Source organism: Cebus imitator, unplaced genomic scaffold (genome assembly GCF_001604975.1).
Source record: "Cebus imitator isolate Cc_AM_T3 unplaced genomic scaffold, Cebus_imitator-1.0 Scaffold174, whole genome shotgun sequence".
NCBI lineage: Eukaryota > Metazoa > Chordata > Mammalia > Primates > Cebidae > Cebus > Cebus imitator.
Window position 1 is genome coordinate 356067 of NW_016107489.1, and position 18615 is coordinate 374681.

General features: G+C 34.3%; 1 protein-coding gene across 7 annotated transcripts in view; it reads left to right on the forward strand.

The window, feature by feature from the left end:
- Positions 1–18615, forward strand: part of DLG2 (discs large MAGUK scaffold protein 2) — a 1831252-nt gene that overhangs the window by 170415 nt on the left and 1642222 nt on the right. For all 7 annotated transcript variants that reach the window (XM_037744434.1, XM_037744428.1, XM_017544957.2 and 4 more), the window contains one exon: positions 11721–11795. In XM_037744434.1, the coding sequence (XP_037600362.1) occupies positions 11775–11795 (21 nt within the window). In that variant the 5' untranslated portion in view covers positions 11721–11774. The remainder of the gene's footprint in view (positions 1–11720; positions 11796–18615) is intronic.

Sequence of the window (18615 nt, forward strand, 5' to 3'; positions counted from 1 at the left end):
AAAACCTTAGCACAAATTGGGATATTTTATTACCATTAGTGTCACTGTATGGTGGAGAAAATGAGAGCTGTGTCTGTATATGTTAGAAGTAATTTTATGTGACACAGGTCATATAAATACTTAAGCAAACAACTTAAAAGAATATTGAACAGTATCGCCTTTGTGAAGATCTTAACAAAGAATATCCCAGACAAGGGGAATGGCTAGTGTCAATATACACACAGTGTTGAGTGTAGTAACTATGTATACACATAACTAATAAATAGCAGGTGCAGGTGTTTCTGTTCCTTCTCCTTTTTCTCTCTCATTTTCTCATTTCTGGGAGTCTGACATTTAAGGATAAATTTTACTGATTCAATTAGCTAGTTACCACTCTAGTGGCAAATTTCTGTTTGTGTAGTCATGGTGATGGGAATTTCCTCTGGCTTCAATGAATAATACTTTGCAGGTTTATAGGCTCTTATCGGTGAGAGAAAGATATCAAATATTCCAGCTTCTTCTTCCATTTGTGTGTTCAAAGTTAGTACCAGATTTGAAATCCTATAAATATAACCTGTTCCCATCATATCTCTGTTTTAATATGCTTACCCACACATGTCTATTTCTTTGTATCTAAGTAATACAGTTCTTGAGCTAACCTTTTGGAGATAACAGGTTTTATGAGAAGTTGGTTTGAGAGTAAATTTATGAATTCTTAGAATTTGGAATTCTATTTACCCATTAAGTAAACTTAAGTCAAAAGTTTCAGGAAAATGTTTACTCTCTGGAGTCCTCCAAGCATAAACAGTTCTCCTACTGTTATCTGTGCTCAATTTATTTGTATGCCACTATTCCACTTGTCATGATTGGAAAAGTAGGAGTTGACCTTGATTTTTATTTTTTCCCAAATCCCCAACAGCCAATTCTTATTTATTTTATTTCTTATAATCTGTCCTTTATTTACAGTTTCTACTACCAGTGGTCTTTTTCAGAGTCTTGCTAATTCTTACCTGGATTTCTGCAACAAAATCCCTATTAATCTTCCTGCTTTCCCTGTCTTTCCACTCCTATACATTTTCTACACCATTAACTGGGACCTTCCTTTAAAAAAATGTACGTGTGTGTGTGTGTATAAATATGCATGTGTGTATATATATACATATATATATATCTATGTGTGTGTGTGTGTGTGTGTTTGTGTGTGTGTATATATAATTTGCATGTATATCACAACTCCACAGCTCTCATTATAATCCTTCAGGGATTCCCTGTCCCCTACGGCTCCCTTATTCAAAATTTGGTTTGTTCACCAACTGCAATGTCATCCCCTAGAAAACAGAAGTGCAGAACCTTAGTCCCCATGCTAAACTAATGAATCTGAATCTGCATTTTCATAAGATCCCTAATTGATTTGTATCCTTAGTTGATTTTGCACATTAAGGTTTGAGAAGCACTGCTCTTCAGGATAAAGTCTGCATTGTTTCACGTGGAGCACCTCGCCCTCGATGTTGTATCCCTTGCCTATCTGCCTGTCTCAGATCCCACTACCCTTCATGCCTTAGTCAACTATAATCAATAATGTTTGGTTTCCCCAAATAATCTGAATTTCGTCCTCCTGCTTCTTTGTTGTGCGTTTTTATTCTTATGCCCTGAATTCCTCTCAACTCCCTAGCTTGATGCTTCACTAATACATTTCTTAACCTTGAAGATTCAGCTAAATGCAGATTTCTCTGTAAGTACTTTCCTTGATATTGCCCTTCTAGACTGAGCCTGTCATGTTCCATGTTCTTAGTACATCGTCTGTATCTTTGTTATAGCCTTTATCTGGTTTTATAGTTATCTTTTACTTGTGCCTATTTCTTGCTAGAATGTGAATTCCTTGAGGACAGGAGAAGTTCTTAGTTACATTTATAGCTGATCACTTACCATGGTATTGGCAGATGTACCAAAAGTGTTGACTGATTGTTTCATTTAACAGACATCTGATAGATATTTCACTATCCAGTAAGTAAATGAATGAGTGGATGAAATTCTTGCTTCCTCTAAGTTACACAGACACACACACACACACACACACACACACACAAACACACTTATGTAGATAAACATTTACTTCTCTGTGTATGTATATAGGCTCATGTGCACATATACACACATGTTTTTGCATGTATACATACATGTATACACATATGTACATGTGTATATATAATGTGAACTTCACAATAAATAGTTGTAAAAGAAATCTTTGTAGTCTGATGGATAAACTATTCAGTTAAGAGACAGGCAATTGGTAAACTTATCTGTGAATAGTTAGTGGGCCTAAAATGATTCTTGGAAATGTCATTTTTACATGAAAGAAATAGACTAATAGAGATAAAAGTCCTTATGTACACCTGGAAAATGGCAACTGAATGACATCTATGATAAACCAAATTATCATGATCATCATTTAAATTTCTAAAATTAAAGTATAAAAATACTTACAAGACAGTTGCACATTTCTATTAAACAAAAACTAAAGCAGTTAGATCAGGTTTTCAGTTTGATAAAAGAATGTCAACTCATGTCCATTTAATTTTTCAGTGATTTAATATAGCAAGATACTTTGGGGGGGAAATTATTTGGCTTTATAATATGTATATATTTATCATAAGTATACTATAAAAGAATAGCAATATTAATGTATATTTTACTATTAAAGTATTAAAGTGAGTTAGAAAGCTATGCAATAGAAAATTCAGAAATGATTTTCTTCTCCTAAATTATCAGGTTATAAAATAATTGGAGAAATAATATAATTTTGTTTAAAGCAGAATACTATACCACTTTACCAGGCAGCAGTGTAGTTAGCAATAGAGTCTCCTCAAAGACCATTTAATTATGTTTCAAAAAAGAATATCTAAAAATAAAATTTCAAGACATAAATTATACCATGTATTATCTATGCCAGCAACAATTTTGATTGTTGTATGAAAACACAGTTCGTAAAGTATTAATATTTTAGCTTACCCCTCTGATACCTCATGTTTTTACAATGAGAAATAGAATCTTTCATGCTATATTTATAGATATCCTAAAATAAAATAATTTGTCTTAAAACAGAGTTCTAAATAGAGCATTATAAGGATAATTTCTTGATATTCTTGATGATAAAAATTTTAAAAAAATTATTTGCAAAAGAAACCATAAGTAAAAGTGTACATTTCTAGCAAAATAATTTCTTCCTCCCTTTCTTTGTTTTGAATCTCCTAGGATTTCTAGATATGCTGTTTTCTTGTAAGTCTCCTAAAATAAAACTGTCCTGAATTAATACACCCATAATTTATTCAGCAATCTAAAGTTCTGTTTAAATTGAGAACATATCTAATTGCTAGTCCTTCCTGGCTATTGCTTGATGTTGGCCATGACACTTGATCTACAAAAGCCTGCACATTTTTTCGTTTATTAACATTTGTCCCCAAATACATATTCATAGGTGTCAGGAAAACAGGGCATATATACAAGTAATATCCATTGACTGTTTTCTTTGTGTTACGTTGGCCAGAATTTTAAGTAACTCAGAAAATCCTCTGATAAGAAAAAGCTCTGTAAATTTAACATGGTGGCATTCCATGTGTATGTTTCAGAAAACACTAACCAATGTATATGCACTTTTTGAAATTCAAGATCATAAGAGCAAATTGGTATGAATTGCATATTTAGTAGGTTGTAATTATGTCTTATCAAAAGCTCAACTTTTAAAATTCTTTATTCTTCGGAAATATGGTAATTGTTCCCTTTCCTGTGTAGTTAATTATAAATTTCAGGAAGAATTAAGTGTGCTAAATCTCTTCACTTTTTTTCTCTTTGTCTCTATGGTAGCAGAGAGACTAGAAGTGAATTACTTTCATCTTGTTTCTGAATGGCATTTCTTTCTTCAAAGAATTTTGGAGTCCTGAAATTTCAGATATTTTTTACTAGCTGTTAATTTGTTAATCCAAGAATATTTACAAATGAATTTTTAAATATGTCTTGAAGGAAAAAGTAGTTTGTTTTAGAAGTCACAGTCTCTTATGTTTCTCTTATGTAGTTTATGATATAATAGATAAGATCTGTCAATGAAAAAATACTTATTTTCTGTAGTAGCAACAATATCCAAATTTTCCTTTTTGCAAAGAGAAAAGTACAATTGTAGCCCATTCCTTTTTTCTCATCTGATTACTACGATACAATGACAGAATGCAGATATCAATTACATTTAAAGTATTTTATAAAACTCTGCTTTTAAATCTTGTATTTAGAAGCTTAAATTACTCTATTGCATTTAACTATGCATAGCAATAACTAACTTTTGAAATTGGTGGAGCTTCAGAGAATACTGGGACATGACTCCACAAAATACTAAAATACCATATTATATTTCTTAGAAATATTTACTACCAGCGATTTCAAGTTAAGTGATCCCAGACTGCAGAATCAGTTTTGGCTCCCAAATTTAGTTATCTTAAATTGCTGCAGTATTTCAGACATTCTTTTAATCTTCTATATACTGACAAAAAAGTTACAAACAAACTTAGATTTAAAGTTCCTGGCATTTGCTAAGCACTTTCATGTACTTTTTCTTATTTAATTTTCATAGTTACCTTGTGAGATAAATATTATTATTTTATACTCAGATACAAGAATATAGACTCAGAGGAGTTAAGTGGAGCAGGAGAAAGATCCCCAATAAGATAGATATTGATATTATTATATATTAATATATCAGGCTCTTGGACATACATATATATGTTTATGAAGTTTTATAATACTTAAAATAATTCCTTAAGCCAGGTTTTATTTTTCCTATTTTATGGATTAGAAAACTGAAACTCACAGAAATTAAGAAATTCATCCAAAGCCACAGATATAAAAAGTGAAAACTCTGGCATGGTAACCCGGGTCCAGTGGATTCCTCATGGTATTAAACTCTCTCCTCTACTACCTTTTAGGGTTGATGTGATGATAAACTGAGTTAACAGTGCATGTCAAGTGCCTGGGATCTAACGGTGCTCAATGAATATTATTTCATTATATATCTAGGAAATGTCTCCTGAGTCCAAGCCCGCTGTCCTCTCCCCATTGATATCCTGAAATATCAAGTTACAACAATGGTTTCCATTTATAATCTTTAAATGTGGCCAGCCTAAAAACTCAGAGTCTGTTCCACTCATCATAGTTAATCTGGGTAGCTAGGTGCTTAGAATATTTTAATGCAGTGTTTTAATCCTCTCATGCACTAGTTAGTCACAGACTGCACCTCTGTTAACCTGGGCAAATGTCTGCCTGAAGTCACAAAGGACTTTGAAAAGTGTTGAGAATGACTCAGCACCATCATCACTGCCCACTGAAAATCCCTTGTTCTCAGCATCCTTTGGAGAATAGGTCAGGAGCATTTTCTTCATTTACAAAAGAGGCAAATTCATGACTCCCCAGCATGACTTCAGTTTTAGTAAGGATTTCCTCAGAAACAAATTAGGCCAACTTATTTTAAACATCTTTTGAAGCCTGAGAAAATAAAAAGAAGCAAATGAAAAGATAAGTCCAGGAAGGGATGAAGTCATATGTTGAGGAATATTCCCAAAGTTGAATAAAAAGGTTAACACTCACCATTAGTATGTTCTGCATCTGTTATTGACGCATTTAACAAGGAATACTCATGTGATGCAGTAATAGAAGTCATTTTATTTTGGGGTCCTCATTGTTTGTTTAAAATGGCTTAATGTCAGTGGTCCTCACCCTGCCCTCCAAATGAAAATGGGTATTCTCATAACTTTCCATTTACAGGGACTAAAAAGTCTTACAGTCACTGAAAATCACAAATACAGTCGTAATATCTTAATTAAAATTGTTGAGTCCCAAATACTAGTCAAAATTTGGAACATATTCCAGATTAAAGATTCTCTTTTTCCTACTGTGGGATCTTCAGATAGGACATCTGCTTTAGGGGAAGGGAATGCCATAGACTTCTCTTATCTTTTCCCATTTACTAGTTGGTTATTGATCCTTCCAAGTTTGGAGCATAAGAAGGAAATAAGAAAAGGAGACAAGGAAAGTTCCTACTGAACTGGGATTGTTGCGCTTTTTGCCCTCTCAGCCTGACATATAATAACAATGATAAAAATAACCAAAAAGGAAGAAAATTACTGACACTTAAACAGTGCTGATTATATATAGAAATAGTTTTAAGTGTTTTACTTATAACTTTTAAAATCTTCATAACTATGGCAAAGAGAAGTAAATTAACTTGCCTAGGGTTACATAGCTAGCACAGCAGGTTGGGGATTTTAATGCAGCCAGAAAAAGTCTGGCTGAGTTTTTCCCTCATGGACACTTTCGTGGGTCTTTGGAAGCCTCCCCTTCTGGGCCTCTCTAAGTGTCCTATGATGCATTTCTTTAGGCCAAATTTTACAGCAGTCCACCCTAAATGGAGGGTTGTCTTGACAAGTGTTACAATGGCTCCAGAATGAATCTTTTGCCTTGACAAACTCTGAGAGTGCAGGCTAACCCAGATGAAGCCACTTCTGACTTAACCAGTTTGCCATGTTATCTCACTGGTTAAGCTTCTTAGGTGGGAGTCAAATTCCAGTATATTGGCCTTCTAAACCAAAAGAAGTTATGTTAAGTTTTAGGTCCAGTCCAAATTGAAGTTTATTTCACTAATTGTAGGTGCATTGTGAGACTTCTCAACCCTTTCTCAAAGAAATTCTCTCCCTTTTCTAAATCTTCAGTCACCCAAATTTTGTATACCAGCATTATATTATATTATAAATAGGATTCAGTATCCCAAAGTTGGTTCTTGGTAATTTCTTTTGAATATTGCACATGTGGTCTGCCTCCTTTGGAATCTCATTTTTATATCTTGGTGTCTTAGGACTTCCAATGTAACATTTTTTTGCACATATTTATACCTATAATGTATTTTACATTAGCACATGGCAAAATTTGATTTTCTCTCTTTCTAACATCTCATTCTAAAATGACATATCTTTATGGGAAATTAGAAAACGAATTCAATGAAAACCTTTATTTTGCCAAAATAAATTATTTATGCACATATGTATACATGTACGTAAAACATCTTCATGTGTATATATGTATCTATAGACACATTATGTGGAGGATGCATAATGAACACGTGTCTACAGATACATACATATAAATATAGATACATAGACATCTATATTTATAAATGCATAAAATTGATGATTTGGAGGCACTTTGGGAATGGTTGTATTTTTCAAATTTTTTGAAAAATTTTTAACTCAGTATGTTAGAGAGTATATTGGACTAGAAGTCAGAAAAAGTGTTCAAGTAATTTTAACAAGAATTAGCTCGTTTCTAAAGTACTTTACAACTCACAGTCCATTTGCACACATTTTTGCATGTCGTTTTAGTTCTGCATGCAAAAAACCACTTAGTTCTGCTCCTTGGGCATCATGTTTTGACCTCTTTTTCTTCATCTGTCAAATACCTAAGAGTCTCAGGGATGAGAAGACAGCTGAAATGCTTGTTCAAAGATTAAACTCAGGAGGGCCTCTTATGTGTTTTATAGGATCAGATCTGTATCCCCCCATGTCCACTTCCTGGTCGAGCTCATTTATCCCACACCCTGCTGTCCATTTAGTCTTGTGAAGTAGAAATAAATAAAAAGAAAGGCTGAAGTCAGCTCTCTGTATAGCGTAAAATCATTCTTTCTCTTCAGTCCTGGGATTCTGAGGTCCAGAACTGAGGAGTTTCTGGACAAGGCCAACAGTTTCTTTACTTTGTGCTATCAGTTGGTGCACTGAGTACCTTTAGCCTGTAAGGCCCTCTTCTTATACCTTCACCTCCTTAAAATTGTGTTGGATACCTGAAGTGTCTCTTCAACGAAGTCTTTCCTGAGTTACCCAGCCAGAGGTAAATACTCCACCTTTTGCCTCAGTTCATCTCTGCACTTTTCCATTACCCTAGTTCATTTCTTACTCCTGCCCCAAGAATGAGTACAATGAATATTTTTGATCTGCCATGGAACAGTTTCTTTATCCCATATCAGTAATATTAATTTATAATTGTATCTTTATTGGTTTGTCTTTTTCCTTAGAATAAGTACTTTTTTAGACAGACACTGAGTCTTGATATATCTTTATTCCTAATGCAATAGCTTGCACATAGTAATTGCTCAGTAAATGTTGACCAACTACATGAATGGATTAATGGCCCTGTTATTTAACTCTGTTTTAAACTTAGCACATTGTATTGTACCTCCTAAAATGTTGTGAGCTTTTGGAGAATAAGGATTATTTAAAGTTTTATACCTCTAAATTTTAAATCTCTATATATACCTAACATGGTACCATTCACGAAGTATATTTTGACAAGTGAGGAATGGGTAAATAAATGAGCAGATATGTGTACAGTCGTATCATGTAACACTTCACAATACTGCCCCCTCTCTCCCATAAAAAGAAACTCCTTTGGTTACATTTTACTGTGAACAGTACAACAACAGAAACTTTCAGCTCTTACTCTGCTTTCAAAAGAACATGCTATTTTAAATGAAACATTTAGGTCAAAATTTTATTTGTATGAATCATCTCTCGCTCTGCCACATACAACTTTTTCTGAGGATGAAATGACTGTGTCTATGTAAGCACTTGGTAAACTCCAAAGCACTGTAATAGTGTATAAGCCCCTGATACACAAAAAATATTCCCATGTTATTGGGGGTTTGAGAAGAAAATCTTTAGAATTCTCTTAGTCACTTAAAATTCTTTGTAGTTACATATTTATACAATCAATCTTAGGTGTAATTGGTCAGCATATTTAGCTAATGTTCTCAGAATATTCTGGAATGAAATATGTTGAGATTTTAAAGTGAGAAACAGACAACCAAGGAGGAGAAAAGATTTGGAGACATCAAGCTGTTTCTGAAAGACCAAGACCCATTCATAATTTTGTCTCTTGAGACGTGTTTTTAATGGTCAGCATTGTAAATCCCCGAATCCTGATGTAGTCACATATCACTAATCTACAGGTATAAACATGCTGAATAGATGAATGGGGAGAGAAGGAAGGAGGGAAAGCTTTATCTTTGGGGGAATTTGTCACCAATTTCTATTTTAAATCTTTGCTTGGAGAGCTAGGTTGTCTCTTGAGGGAATTCTAATGTTCTACCTTGATTTTTCAACTTAAGAATTAACTAAGAGTTAGACATGAGAATGTGCTTTTGAGTAGGAGGTAGGCCCAAACTCTGTTATGCCACAGTGTACACGTTAAATGTTAAGAAAAAGATACTGAATTAGGAGAATGAAGACTTCTGGGAAAAAAGAATTTTAAAACCCTTTCCTTCTCCACCTACTGTGGTGGATTCCTTGACCCTTGTTAGATCTTGTCTTCTTTAGAAGTAGAGCAGGTGGTAGACAAAACATGAGGTTAGGATTTTCAGTAACAAAACTTAAACAGAAGGCTCTTTTGAGATCATCTAGTCTTGTGGGTGTCAGTTTTTGCTAGCACTGAAACACACAGGGAAATAATTATTTCCTGTTCACATCCTCAAGACCCTAAAAGATGCCTCATCAGTATATTAGAATGGTAAATGCTCTCAATTGCAGGGTATACCCCTTTGGTAGAGAAAACCAAATATTAAATTATTGGTAGAAGTATAAAGTTTGCAAAAGATCCTTGCGTAAATTTGGCACTTTCTCTTTCCACATCGAATCATGAATCTTAGACAACTTGCTCATTTTACAGATGAGAAAAGTGAGAAGTGAGGTCTAAAGTGTTAAAGAGAGTTTCCCAAAGTTCCACACATAGATTAATGGGAGTACTAAACTAAATTCCAAGGCTCTAACTTCAATTTCAATGTTTTTTTCTTGTCATACACTGGGATTAAAGAATGAGTTATGTTCACATGGCATCTGTCTTCAGTAGTCTTTTTTATTTGTCTGGCTTTGTAAAATCATTGTTAATTTTCTTAGTTAAAACACTTATGAGAAGAAGTTAGTGACAGAAATCAGGTAATAATGGAAGGTAAACAGAAACACAGATTTCTACCTTTCTTTATCCCATGATGTGCACTGTAGAAGTTGAAACACACTTTATTTATGCACCCATCATATTTTGTGAATACATTGTGTGTTCTCATTAGTAGCTTCCTTGCAAATTGTGATAATGATCTGAGGAGAATCTATATATATATTATCCATGAATTAGGCAAGATACAACACTGTTTCACAGATATGACTACCAAGAGCATTTCATGGCAGCAATCACATGGCCAAAATTAGCTTATAATTGTGGTTATCTGACACAAGTCCAGTGTACCTTATATACTCTGCTGCTGCTATATATCATACTTTGTGTCAAACAAGAAAACTGATAACAGAGATTGATGATATAAGTTTATTTTTATGGTGACTTTATCCAAAATCACTCATACAGCATTTTAGGGCTTAGTGATGCCTTAAAAATAAATCACCCAAATAAAGTTACTCTAAAAAGCTTACAAATCACAGACAAAAGTTTTTAGTGTTATAGGAGTACTGCATTCAGTATTTTATTCAGTGAAATCAAAAATGTTAAGATCATTCATTAGATGAAATCAGATTGGATGATGGCATACCTTAACTCCCATTTAAGAGAAAATCTAAAATAACAGAGGCAACTTCTTATAAAAGAAAGGGCATACATGGGTACCAGAGTCAGCTAGAGTCTTGCTGCAATCTCAGAGATGCTGTTGTCTAGTAGGGTGAATTTTCAGCAGTTGTTTAACCTCTCTGAGTCTGTGTTTTCTCCACCACAAAATGAGCATAATACTCCTGTTCATGTTTGTTCTGGGGACTAGTAGTAATGTATATTGTGTCCAGAATAATGCCTTCCATATTTAGTTGCTCAATAAATCACAGCTGTGGTTTTTATGGTGATTATTAACATTATAAGTATACCTATATTATCACTGAGAAGACAGTGAAAGAAATAAAAGATTAAACATGGTTTATTAAAATCACTCCTTTTGAACTAACCAGTTTTAATTATCAAAGGGGTGGAGGAGTATTGCTGGTGAAAGGAAAGCACTGTATTGTTTTAAAAAGCCAATTAGAAGTAAATTTACCGGAATTACAACAAAAGTATAGGTTAACTAGAGAGACATTTCTTTTGTAGAAAGAAGTGCCTGGAAAATGGCTTAGAATGTCAAACCTCTGACTTCTTGAGAAAGTTGTGTCATTTCTCTTCACTTAAGTTTTTGATGTGATAAAAAGTCCTCTAATATCTATCCCTTTCAACTCAACATTCTGGAGTTCTGTGAAACACTCTAGAGAGAAACACTATCACTAGCTTATGATCTGGAAATAGAGACAAATAAACAGCCTTCTATACTTTGACTTATGTGATCTCACAGGAGTACAGCATGTATCAGTGCTGACTACGAGCCTGGAAGGGAACAGTCAGCCTATGGGTTATGAGAGCTCTCAGTTGGTTGGTATTGAGGCCTGGAAGGTTAGATGCTGAGAAAGCCTGGTGCCAAAAACCTAGTCATTAGAGTAATAAAAAAGGAAAAGGATAATATCTTATGCTTTGATAAGAGTAGAAATATGTACCTAGTTTTCTGCAGCATTGCACCAAAAAAAGCATTTTCTCTCTGCCATCCTTGTAAATATACATATTGATAATAAACATGTCAGCTAGTATATATCTACTAGACATAATAAATAGAATATAATATCATTTTTACTTATTTGCAGCAAAACCAAGGCAGATGCCCAGCCCAGAATTGTTCAGTGGAAGCCCCTGCTTGGATGCCTGTCCAACACTGTACTGTAAGTTTGATTATTCCAAAATTGGCCAGATTGAAGGAGAAATGTTTCTGTATTTTGGAACAATCTTAGTGAAATAAGCCCATATGTGCTCTAAAATTCTGGAGTAGAGCAATATTTTGCAAGGAGAAAGAATAACTTTTCGGAAAGCTTTGCATTATTAAAAAATACCTGTGATTAGGGGTTCCATGCATTTTGTCAGAGTCAGGATAACTTGGAAAGGATTACTTTAAATGGGTTATTGATTAGTTAGATTTGGAAGGTCATTAAAATGAATATATTTGCACGTATATTTTTCTGTAGCTGCATGTTCAGCAGTATTTGATTTTAGATGCCTTGAAGAAAGATGCTTTCTCTTTTGTTACTGTGTCAACTGCTTAATAGCGATGACCACACCAACTTGCAATTTTCAAGTCTTCCTGTTTTAATAATAGTCTGCATTTGCATGGTATCTTCTACCAGAGAGTTTTCCAGTGCCTTAAAAACAAACAGGTACTATGTCATTAACCTTGTGCTACAAATGGGAGATTTAAACGCAAAGGGAATAAGAATAGTGCGTCAATTGTAGTGCTGGGAACAGATCCCAGACTTCCTACCTCTCATTTCATGTACTCATACTACTACTCTGGGTGCTGAAGTATGTGAAGAAAGTGGCTGAAAGTATGATACTCTGTAATAAATGGGTTGCCTGACAGAAATGGCAGTGGTATCTCTTGGGCTTATATATACTGTAAATGAGAGTTTGTCATGAAATAATTTGCGTGCGATGGAGCTGAGAAATTAGAGTTACGTTTTGGACATTCTCTTCATTTGACTCCCCTTGTAGGCAAAGTGAAAGTAATATGTGGAGCTTCTTAAATATCCTTATCTATTGTTGAGGTACCAGGTGCTGAAAGATAAAACTGGACTGACAGCACGTCTTAAAACTATGTTAGCAGTAAGCATGGAGGAGCCTGATTTTCACTCAGATTGTGTAACAGATGAAGCTTCTTTCCTCAGTTTTTATCTATAGCAGAAGGAGAAAGTGGGATCACCGTTAGTGAAGGAGAGATGATGATGCTAAATTTTGGAGGTATTTCCGCAGTGCAGAGGGAGCCCAGACTTGCTGGAGACTTAGATAATATGAAACTGTTATACTTTCTGAGCAGATGGTCAGAGAGAGTGTATGCTTAGGGACTGCTTGTGATAGAGAAATAATGTGGTTCTTTTGTTTTTGTTTATTTTATTTTATTCCTGAGATACAGTTTTGCTCTGTTGCCCAGGTTGGAGTGTAGTGGCGTTATCTTGGCTCACTGCATACTCTACCTCCCAGGTTCAAGTGATTCTTTTGCCTTGGCCTCCCCAAGTAGCTGGGATTACAGGTGCATGCCACCAATCCCAGCTAAGTTTTTGTATTTTTAGTAGATACAAGGTTTTGCCATGTTGATCAGGTGGATCTTGAACTGAGAAATGTGTTTTAATAATTGTTTGTTCATCAGTCATTGCTTTTATTGTATCCCTGATAGTATCATTTAATAATTACTTATTCCTACATCTGTTTCTCCATGAGACATATAAGAGATATATAAGGCTCTTTGGGGGCCTTATATATCCACAGCTAGTAAAATTTCTGGTACATGGCAGAAATTCTGGGAGTTAAGTTTCAATGAATGAATCTCCGGTGTGTTGATTTTTCTCTTTGTAAGTTTTAATAAATTATTTCACAACTCTCAGATTTCTTGGTAAAGAGGATTAATAATGGTATTTTACCCTCTTAGGTTGGTAGTTTTTATTTCTCCTGTTCATTGTTCTTTAATACTTTTCTTCTAAGAGAGTACCATAGAATACATATTTTCAGGAATTTTATTTTCAAGCTACAATATTTAGTAATTCCATTCAGCTCTGTCTGGTACTATGCCAATTGCTGGAGATAGAAACATGAATAAGGCAGTAATCCTATGTAAATCAAACACACTGATGTATAACACTAATAAGAATTTCTGATCCTCTAATACACTGGTAATTTCAGCCAAAAATATTAATATAAGAGCTTTCATATTTTATTACTTTGTGCAGTCTTATTGCAAGGAAATGCATAGTCAGAATTTTGTCTTTTGAATTATTATAAATTGTTGATCCTTCATTATTCCCTTGGAGTTGAAACCAATGGGATCTGGGAATCCCATATTAGGTTATTCAATTTTAGAACCTTAGGAACAAATGAAAAATTACATTTAAGACTCTTCCTGAAGATCACAAGTCAGAAGTGCCAGCATTGAAGTGTTACTCTCAGTGCTGTGGTCAGGTGAGAGAATCAGAAAGTAGATGTTTTTTTTTCATCTCTGCCACAGAATTGTGGGCTCCTGGTTTCATAAATTTCCTTTGCTATTTACTTAAAAGTAATAATATCTCCCAGTGAAACACATATTTTCTGAAGGAGTTGTGCAGCACATGCTGATCTGCTTTCTCTGCAGAGAAGCCCCAGTCCACAGAGGTGGGCCTTGGTGGTCATGTTTAGACTTCGTGAGCCTGCCCCTGGCCATGACTGATTGATCCAGGAAGTAGACGTTTGATTGTAGCAGGGCTAGTTGAATTTTCTTTCCTGGGAATTTGAAATTTGTACTACAGATATACCAAACTGGTAGTCATCAATATTGAATCATATGAATGAGAATAGTTTGGAAAAGTTATGTGAGCGTCAGTTGCTTAGACCTCTAAAGTCACTGTGTATCTGCCCTTCTTAGTTATTATGTACTCAAAACTCTTGGATTCTGTGAAATGGCCTCAGTAACTTGTCAATAATCAATGTTACTTATTTCACAATTATTTAGATTTCGTTTTATTTATTTTTGATAGAGTTTGTTCTTTGATTTGCTTGCAACCAAAAAGAAAGTAGTTTAATACTATTAGTCAGCAATGTTTATTAGAGTCTCCCCTAGAGCTAGTCTAATAAGTAGTAGTCTCAGACAGAAAAAAAGCATTAACACTGGGATTTTGAAAATTTATGTCTCTTTATTTCAAATATCTGACTGTAGACAACACAGGTATATTTTAAAATGATGAAATAATTTGATAATAACTTAATTTACCTTATAGAATAAAAAATGTGGGGAGCTGACTTTACAGTTAACATGCATATTTATATAACCAAAAACTATGTATGGTATGTATGAAATTCTGGTATTAATATTCATTTTCTCATCTCTCAGGAAATAGTGAAAATCTTAGCCTTGTGTTCCAGAGAATGTCTTGCCTGTCTTAAATTCTCCAAGGACTAAAGCAAGTTATAAATAAATTAATACATGCTTACATGCATAATAAATTGATAGTTTCTATTATCCTTGTGCATTTTTCAGATTAAGTTTGTTATCTCCTACAGTTCTGTCTCCACTGTCCTATTCTTGCTCTTTGTTGTTCTACTTGGAATGATTATATCCTTGTAATTAGGCTTTATTATGTTTTGCAAAAAAGTCTTGATTTTCATGGCTGCATTTGCCCCAAGTTCATTTTAAGTGCAGAGCTTTTATCATTGGATTTCTAGCTTCTCTAGACTGCTTTGCAAATGTCTGTCACCAGTTAACGTATTGTCTTGAAAATGGCTTCTATTAACTATTTGTTCTCTCTCTTCCTGGATTATTATTATTTTTTTTTTATTTTTTTATTTTTTTTTTGTCTATTAACTATTTGTTCTCTCTCTTCCTGGATTATTATTATTTTTTTTTTATTTTTTTATTTTTTTTTTGGCACTCGGCACCTATGTAGTAATGGGGCTGAGAGGCATTTTTTTTAAGACTTGTCCTTTTATTGATAACTATAATGTACAGATTGGGGTTCAAGCAGAAAAGAAATTTTGTGCCCCAATTTAGAAAAATGGATATAATTAAACTTACTGAATACATGCAATATCTTTCTTAGTGAAAAGTGTGGCAGTTTAATTGTTTCTCTCTCATTGTGCAGCTGTATTAATCACTAGAATGATAGCCTTCCTTACCCTTACATTTTACATTTAAATTGATGGTGTGCCTCATTGGTTTGTATGGCCATGAATATTAACACAGTAGCGACCTGAGCTTCTGCTGTCTATAAACAATTGAGAAGATGCCCACAGATCCTGGGACTCAGATGAAGAAAGGGAACTTTCTGAATCTGGGTAAACTAGGATAAGAATTAGCATTTGGCACTTGGAATGAAAGAACTTTAGATTTGACCAGCTATAAGAAGCTTGAGTGGCTGCTGCATTTTAGAGCATGGTTTCTGAACCACTCAGTATGGCTTTGGCCCATGAATAGATTTAATTATTTTGGGGAATATACCCAAACCCAATTCCAAATGTACTCAATTCTTAGTTATTGGGTATACTCAGAAAGTGTGATTATATCAATTAGACATACAAAATATAAATACACATGATTTAGCTACAAAAATTTTTTTGTTTCTTTGCACATTTTCACAGCCCTTTGTTACTAGAAATTAAAGAATAAGGCTAGGAGAGGAGTTTCTAACAGCTAAGTTGACTGTTATTATGAACTTATCATAGCTATTGCTATATCTATATGTTTCCATCACTATATAATATTCACTATAAGCAGATACGTGAAATATTTTAAAATAATATTTTAATATCAAACATTTATAAATTAGAACACTGAATTCTGACTATGTCAACTCTCATTTACTTATTCAAGAAGTAGTTAGTGAACACGTTATAACTGACCCTTGGATTTCTCCATATAGCAGGAAACAATATGTACAAATAAATCATAAATATACTTGGCAACACATTATTTAATAATGGTCTATAAAAAGCACTACAAATTTTCCAAATGAGAAGTTGCCTTAAGATGGATTTTTGGAAGACAAGAGATGCAATATTTGGTCATAGTTAAAGGTACACCCTTTGGAACTGAATGAGATTTGTGTTAAAGTATTAACTCTTCCACTAATAAAGTATTACTCCTCTACTAGTAAGTTGTATGACCTTGGACAATTTATTTTATCTGAGTTTATGCACACAACAGGATATTTTGGGATTTACATGAAAGAGTGTGTAGCGTTAACATAGCACCTGGCACAAAGTAAGTACTTGGCAAGTGCTAGAAAAAAAGAAAGAAAAGGATAGGTCATTTCTGAAGGGAGTGCATGGGACAGGATGAAGTGGTGAGAAAGAGCATAAAAAACAGACAATAACCCAATGGTAACTTAGGGGTAATTATTTAGATTTATTTAGCAGAGCCCTTTCTGGGAAAAGGTTCTAGGAGTTAATACAACTCTTTAAGGCTTTGAAAGCGGAATCTTGCAGTTCTTGAAAAGAAACTTTTTATTCTCTGACAGGCAAGAGCCGATGATATAGGACTGTCATATTAATGAGAGCTATTTGAATTCTCAGCCATTTTTATTTCTGTTTGTATACAGCCATTTTTAAGGAGTGGGACCAGGTATTCCTTTTCAGTTAAAAACATTTTAACATTTTCCTACTATGTGTCTCTAGATTATGAAAGTAATTTCTGTCTTTTATGGGGAATCAATATAAAAACAGATGCTTCTCATAGAAACCAGAGGAGATGTTCTTTTAAAGTGTTAATTGTTTCAGCATGCTCTCCGAGACTGCCTCATATTACCCACAGTCAGGATCATTCGGTTTAATTGGAACCAGTTAATACAACATGCATAAGCTATTCTGCAATAGTCCTAAAAGTTTTTTCCTTTTCCCTTCTTTTTTATTTTGTAGCTCCTCCCCAACTCTTCCTTTCCCAGAATGCATTGTGTTACCTAATTTGGTATACAGCCTACATAAATACCCAGGCCATGGCACTCCGAACCATCTAACTCGGTTATTAAATAGTGTTGTGTCTGCTCTCTGGGTGTTTCCAGAGCTCCTATGAAGGCAGCACCCTATGGACACATTCTACTGCTGGGAGATTGGACCCAGAATGGCTTTGAAGAGTTGTCTTTCCAAAGACTACATATAATTTTTATTTTTTAGGGCAAGGTTTTCATGCTATCAGCAGTCCCCTTATAAATTGAAGCCAGGACAGTATCAGATAATCATAGTTTTAGGAAAATTGTAGAAAATTGCAGCATACAGGACCTTAAATTGGTGAGCAGTGGGATTAGAGTACATTTGACCATATAAGTGGTAGCCATAAGGTTGGAATCTAAGAATCCAGAGAAGAAATTATCTCAGAAAGGGCATAATGTACTTTAAGAAATGTTATGTAGAGTGCCTCTGATTTCATTTTTGCTGTAGTCAGGGGCTCTTAATCAATGAAAGTATAAAGAAGATGAGACTGATAGAATGGGTATGTTGCTGTTTTCCCTGTCCTCTGGCCCTTATAGTATTTTAGACTTACACCGGTTTCCTCTCTAGTTTTAAAGACTCTGCTGGGAACAATACTCATATAAAATAATTTTGTTACACTGATCTTTGAAATATGCCCAGAAAGGGAACCCACAGTGTTTATGGAGGGGGGCATTGGTTCATGGGAGAGATGAAAGGGCACTCCCAGTGCGCACACATAAAACCTACACAGGAAATAAAACAGAAGACACATAGACATGTATTCAGCATGCCCTGGGCGAAGAAATGGAGGATGCAAGCCGTAAGGTTGCTGGCAAGATCTTGGAAACTAAATGGAGGAATAGTGGATAGGCCCACAGTAAAACTGAGGTCACCAACGTTTATCCTCAGTGTCCCTAACTTCCTCTTTCTGTAATTTTTAATATTTTCCCTAGAATTTCCTCTTTATTCAATTCGACTGATTTGAGGATGTCAATATTCACCCACCACTTTCTATTTTCTCTCCTTTTTTTTTTTTTTTTTTTTTTTTTTTTTTTTTTTTTTTTT